This window comes from Gobio gobio, assembly GCF_949357685.1.
Source record: "Gobio gobio genome assembly, chromosome: 1".
Lineage (NCBI taxonomy): Eukaryota > Metazoa > Chordata > Actinopteri > Cypriniformes > Gobionidae > Gobio > Gobio gobio.
The window spans coordinates 36491896-36497963 of NC_137097.1; the positions used below are offsets into that span (position 1 = coordinate 36491896).

Here is a 6068-nt window from a genome sequence, read left to right on the forward strand (position 1 = left end):
CATTCACCTTCACTATTTCTCTCAGAAACGATGATCGTGTTAGTAAGTACTCTGTGTATCCTTAAATTATTTTATTACTGGCAAAGATTGTTTACACTCATCTTTTTCTTGTAACGTTACTTAATCCAGCGTGCGTGCAGACAGGGTTGCCAAGTGTTTTTGCAATGTCGCGCACAATTGCTACTCAAAACTATAGCCCAAAACAATAACTTTCCGGGGGGTTCTCCGGAAAAAAATGGCGTTTGGTTGGCAAAATATGTTATTTTGGCAAGGTTGCCTGCTAAAATTCGCATTCCTGGGTTTATATAATCACATAATTGGGGTCGCTTCAACCCGCGGACATGGAGAAAAACACGGACTTGGCAACACAGTGCAGTTGAGTTCTGTTGATGTTTGACAACTGACGTTACGCGTCGCTCCGTTGCTCTGATTGGTTGTGGGTCTATCCAATTGAGGTCTTTCCTGGCTCGGTTGAAACACGCCGCATAATCAAAGCTCAATGGAGCGGTACCAGACTCAAATTCTGACTAGAATTGAGTATGGCCACGCCAGGCTACCCATGATCACCACCAGAGGGCACTCCAACCCGGACTGTCATTCCACCAAAGACAACATTACCCATTATCCTTTGCCCGGACTCATCATCACTCATTGTTTGCACCTGTGTCTCATCACCTCATTACCCCATTACCCCAGCCTATATAAACCATGTTCACTCTGTCATTCACTGCGAAGTCTTGTTTGTTGTATTGCTGCATTTCTGAGCATTCTCTCGTGTTTCTTGTCTTTTGGTTTTGGATTACTTGCCTGTTCTATGGGTTACCCGTTTGCCTGTCTCTCCTGTCTTGTTTGTCTAATTGGACTGATTACTTGTTATGACCCCTTGCCTGTTTGTTGACTACGAGTGTGGATTTCCCTTTAATAAAGCTGCATTTGGATCTTCTACCTTCTGTCTCAGAGCAGTACTTTACACCTATTGAACATTGCATATACATTATAAAATCTTGCTTATTACTTATAAAGCACTACATGATTTAGCTCCCCAGTACTTGAGCGAGCTCTTAACACATTATTCTCCATCACGTGTTCGTGTTATGAGATTAAAACTCAAATATTTGCCCATCCTTTTGGATGGGTTCTAGCCAATTAGGGATCATCTTGGTTCAGGGGTGACTGTGTCTACACCTCCCCCATAATTACTTGTTATCTGTGGTCCTTATTTTCCTGCTCTAAGCAGAGTTAATTTAGAGCTATATAAATATAAAAGCTAAGAATATTATAATAAGTCTATTAGAACAAATAATATTTTTGTTGTGCAAGCCAAATTAATTGAAATACTCCTTCTAATTTTTCTGCTAGCTCGATACAATTTTTGACTGAAAGTAAAGGGATGCTTTTAGCAGCTATTGCTCGTTATAAAGTGTCATAGTGGGAATAAAGCCAGACACAACAAAACCACAAGCGCCTGAACAGTGAAAGCCACAAAAACTCCAACATCACTCTTTTTAACTCGCCAACATGACTAAGATGGAAAAAGTAAGTCTAGAATTTATATTTAAAAAGTATTTTTTTAAATAATTTAAATTAAACTTGTGTTGCTCAAACATTACCGCTGCAAGCTGTATTGCACTGAGGTGGTCATTTAACAGTTCATATGCTATTGCTGGCAGTTAGAGAAATAGCAAACAATAAAACTTTAAGATGTAACTATAAATTAAGCAATGAATTACAGACACATAAAATCACCTCAAGGCCACTGAATTGGGTCACTTAAAAATAACTTTATTTCATTGTGTTGAAATTAAACAAATTGTGTTTTCTGACAAATAATTAATGAACTAAACAAAGAGACAAATGTTGGAATTGATGTACATGAATATATCATGTAAATTCAAAGCCCTTTATTCAGCACATAGTTCTTTGTTTTGGTCTTCGAGAGGTTCTTCGATATTCTAAATGGTTTCTTGAATAGAGCACAGTTCAGGTCACTTCTTGTGCCAGTGCTTTTCAAAGTGAACACAGTTTCACACCAGAGGTCTTTCTGCTCAACTCTTGTCTTGACAGCAGTGACTTTAAACTTCTCATATGGAGGAATCAGCACCTCTTTCTCATGGGGAAGCTTAGAATATTGTGTCATATCAGCACCTTCACAAGTGTAGATTTCAAAACAAGATACATTTCCAAAACGTCGTGCTATTTTACGTTCAAGAGAGGAGGATGTAAACGAGCCAAAACGAACCTCTTTATTCAGAACATAAAATTCAACATTTGTACCACGAAAAGTAGAATGGCATTGATTTTGAGTTTTCTTCAGAATCTGTATTGCATTTGTTAACAGAAAGTGAAGTGAATACCATTCATATTTCTTATCTTTGTACTGTTCTTTATCACGACGAGTGTCAGGATTGAAGTTCTTGTATACACTAGCATCACTGTACACATACATGGCGATTAAATGATTAATTGTCAAACCATTAGTTGGTGTCTTGACAAGCTCTTCCCCTTTTTTCCAAGCCGTTTTAAAATCAGGTGATTTATTGAGTTCATTCTTCAGAAATGTTGTCTTCACCAGATTTGCCATTTTCCCTTTACAGCCCATGTATTGGTCATCAACAGAATCCAGTGCCATATCCAATGGAAATATTTGTTCTTCAAAAGCAGCAGCTCTATGATCCTGCAGCAATAGGAATCATAATGATCACATCATCAGTATTCATGTCTGTAATATTCATACACATATAGAACACAAGCTTACCTGTCCTAGAGCAGCTAAAATGAGAATAGCTTCAATGATCAGCAACATCTTGATTCAGTCAAATCCCTCAGATGAACTAGTAGATCTAGTGAAGAAAAGATGATGAACAACATTGACAAGCCCAGCAGCATTTCACTAAATATATTACTCCAATAGCAATATGTCCCCCAAAATTAGAATATTGTGGTCTATTAATTTTTTTTTTTTTTTTTTTTTTCAGGAGCTCAATGACAAGGGGAAAATATCAGAAAAGTTAGTCACTCACAGCCAGACGACAATGACTCTTTGAACCAAGAGGTGAGCAAGGTGGCTTTTATATCGCTGAAAATGTCTGTGCTTGAGTACTGGATCATAGCAGCTGTGCATCAGCTCATCTGAATTGTTTAACTTTCCATAATGCAACAACTGTGAAGGTCTGGTGTATGTGTGGTTTCACAAAGGTCAGGCTCGTTCCTGTGATGTCAGCACCAGCAGAAAACAGGGTTGAATGTGCATGTTTTTCCTTCATATTTCTGCAGGACTCACAAACACATAATCAGTTCATTCTTATTTAGAACACTAAATAATTTGTACATCAGTAGATGTATCTTTAAAAAACATTAAGATCTGAGAAGCAAGTTGCAGCAATTACAGAGACAGGCATGCACCTCCTGTTTTGAATTAATTAGAATAATACAAGTTGTGAGTGTTAATAATAGTGCTGAATAATAACAGAAACTTTGTAAAATGCCTTGATATTATGCCGTTCAGCTTTAAAAATGCACTTCCCATGATGCATTGGAAAGAGTAAGAGCTGTGAGGAAAAGGGCAGAAAACTAAGAGAGTGATTCAATATGTGTGCTGCAGAAATATTTTAATCCTTGTATAATACTGCTCAAAACAGTTAATATTTTAATTCAAGTTGTCAGTCGTCATAATTGCACGCTAAGAAGAAAAGACACAACACTTCCAGTATGTTTTGATAATGTGATAACCAAACTTTTGTGGTTTTGTTTCTCTGTGCACTGTGGCAATGACACTTACAATAGGGTTTTCAGAGTTAAAGTGAAAAAGGGTTTGTGAATTAGTTTAAAGATGCAGAAAGGTGTGTTTCTTACGTGTTATCTGCAAGGAATGAATAATGACTTTATAGCATCATTATTCAATTAAATTAAATTCACATTTACCTTCACAATAGTGCTTTTCACAATACATATTGTTTCAAAGCAGCTTTACAGAAAATGCATGCACCTCCTGTTTTGAATTAATTAGAATAATACAAGTTGTGAGTGTTAATAATAGTGCTGAATAATAACAGAAACTTTGTAAAATGCCTTGATATTATGCCGTTCAGCTTTAAAAATGCACTTCCCATGATGCATTGGAAAGAGTAAGAGCTGTGAGGAAAAGGGCAGAAAACTAAGAGAGTGATTCAATATGTGTGCTGCAGAAATATTTTAATCCTTGTATAATACTGCTCAAAACAGTTAATATTTTAATTCAAGTTGTCAGTCGTCATAATTGCACGCTAAGAAGAAAAGACACAACACTTCCAGTATGTTTTGATAATGTGATAACCAAACTTTTGTGGTTTTGTTTCTCTGTGCACTGTGGCAATGACACTTACAATAGGGTTTTCAGAGTTAAAGTGAAAAAGGGTTTGTGAATTAGTTTAAAGATGCAGAAAGGTGTGTTTCTTACGTGTTATCTGCAAGGAATGAATAATGACTTTATAGCATCATTATTCAATTAAATTAAATTCACATTTACCTTCACAATAGTGCTTTTCACAATACATATTGTTTCAAAGCAGCTTTACAGAAAATGCATGCATCTTCAGTACAATTTACAATGATCTGTTAGCAGAGGAGACTGTGTCCAAGTTATGTATTTCAGAAATATACATATACAAATATTTCTTACTAGAACGAAGAAGTATGACCATATTAGCCCAGTTCTGTCAACATTGCCCTATTGTCACAATTCACCTGTGTGAGTGCCCATGATCACCACCAGAGGGCACTCCAACCCGGACTGTCATTCCACCAAAGACTACATTACCCATTATCCTTTGCCCGGACTCATCATCACTCATTGTTTGCACCTGTGTCTCATCACCTCATTACCCCATTACCCCAGCCTATATAAACCATGTTCACTCTGTCATTCACTGCGAAGTCTTGTTTGTTGTATTGCTGCATTTCTGAGCATTCTCTCGTGTTTCTTGTCTCTTGGTTTTGGATTACTTGCCTGTTCCGTGGGTTACCCGTTTGCCTGTCTCTCCTGTCTTGTTTGCCTAATTGGACTGATCACTTGTTATGACCCCTTGCCTGTTTGTTGACTACAAGTGTTGATTTCCCTTTAATAAAGCTGCATTTGGATCTTCTACCTTCCGTCTCAGAGCAGTACTTTACACCTATTGAACATTGCATATACATTATAAAATCTTGCTTATTACTTATAAAGCACTACATGATTTAGCTCCCCAGTACTTGAGCGAGCTCTTAACACATTATTCTCCATCACGTGTTCGTGTTCTGAGATTAAAACTCAAATATTTGCCCATCCTTTTGGATGGGTTCTAGCCAATTAGGGATCATCTTGGTTCAGGGGTGACTGTGTCTACACCTCCCCCATAATTACTTGTTATCTGTGGTCCTTATTTTTCTGCTCTAAGCAGAGTAAATTTAGAGCTATATAAATATAAAAGCTAAGAATATTATCATAAGTCTATTAGAACAAATAATATTTTTGTTGAACAAGCCAAATTAATTGAAATTCTCCATCTCATTTTTCTGCTAGCTCGATACAATTTTTGACTGAAAGTAAAGGGATGCTTTTAGCAGCTATTGCTCGTTATAAAGTGTCATAGTGGGAATAAAGCCAGACACAACAAAACCACAAGCGCCTGAACAGTGAAAGCCACAAAAACTCCAACATCAGTCTTTTTAACTCGCCAACATGACTAAGATGGAAAAAGTAAGTCTAGAATTTATATTTAAAAAGTATTTTTTTAAATAATTTAAATTAAACTTGTGTTGCTCAAACATTACCGCTGCAAGCTGTATTGCACTGAGGTGGTCATTTAACAGTTCATATGCTATTGCTGGCAGTTAGAGAAATAGCAAACAATAAAACTTTAAGATGTAACTATAAATTAAGCAATGAATTACAGACACATAAAATCACCTCAAGGCCACTGAATTGGGTCACTTAAAAATAACTTTATTTCATTGTGTTGAAATTAAACAAATTGTGTTTTCTGACAAATAATTAATGAACTAAACAAAGAGACAAATGTTGGAATTGATGTACATGAATATATCATGTAAAT

The 6068-nt window shown here is 36.4% G+C and overlaps 1 protein-coding gene across 1 annotated transcript; it reads right to left on the reverse strand.

Moving 5' to 3' along the window:
- Positions 1 to 1874: 1874 nt before the first annotated feature.
- LOC307128983 (NAD(P)(+)--arginine ADP-ribosyltransferase 2-like) lies at positions 1875 to 2823 on the reverse strand. The gene is made up of 2 exons (XM_079821084.1): positions 2756 to 2823; positions 1875 to 2674 (listed from the first exon to the last, which is right to left on the reverse strand). The coding sequence occupies exons 1-2, from the start codon at positions 2801 to 2803 to the stop codon at positions 1892 to 1894; spliced, it is 831 nt and encodes a 276-aa protein (XP_079677210.1). The 5' UTR covers positions 2804 to 2823; the 3' UTR covers positions 1875 to 1891.
- Between the last annotated feature and the right edge of the window lie 3245 nt (positions 2824 to 6068).

Excerpts from the sequence above, each read along its gene's own strand:
- LOC307128983 (XM_079821084.1), bottom strand. The coding sequence starts at position 2,803 with ATGTTGCTGATCATTGAAGCTATTCTCATTTTAGCTGCTCTAGGACAG. Across the intron at positions 2,675-2,755 it reads TTTTAGCTGCTCTAGGACAG|GATCATAGAGCTGCTGCTTT; the intron begins GTAAGCTTGTGT and ends CTATTGCTGCAG.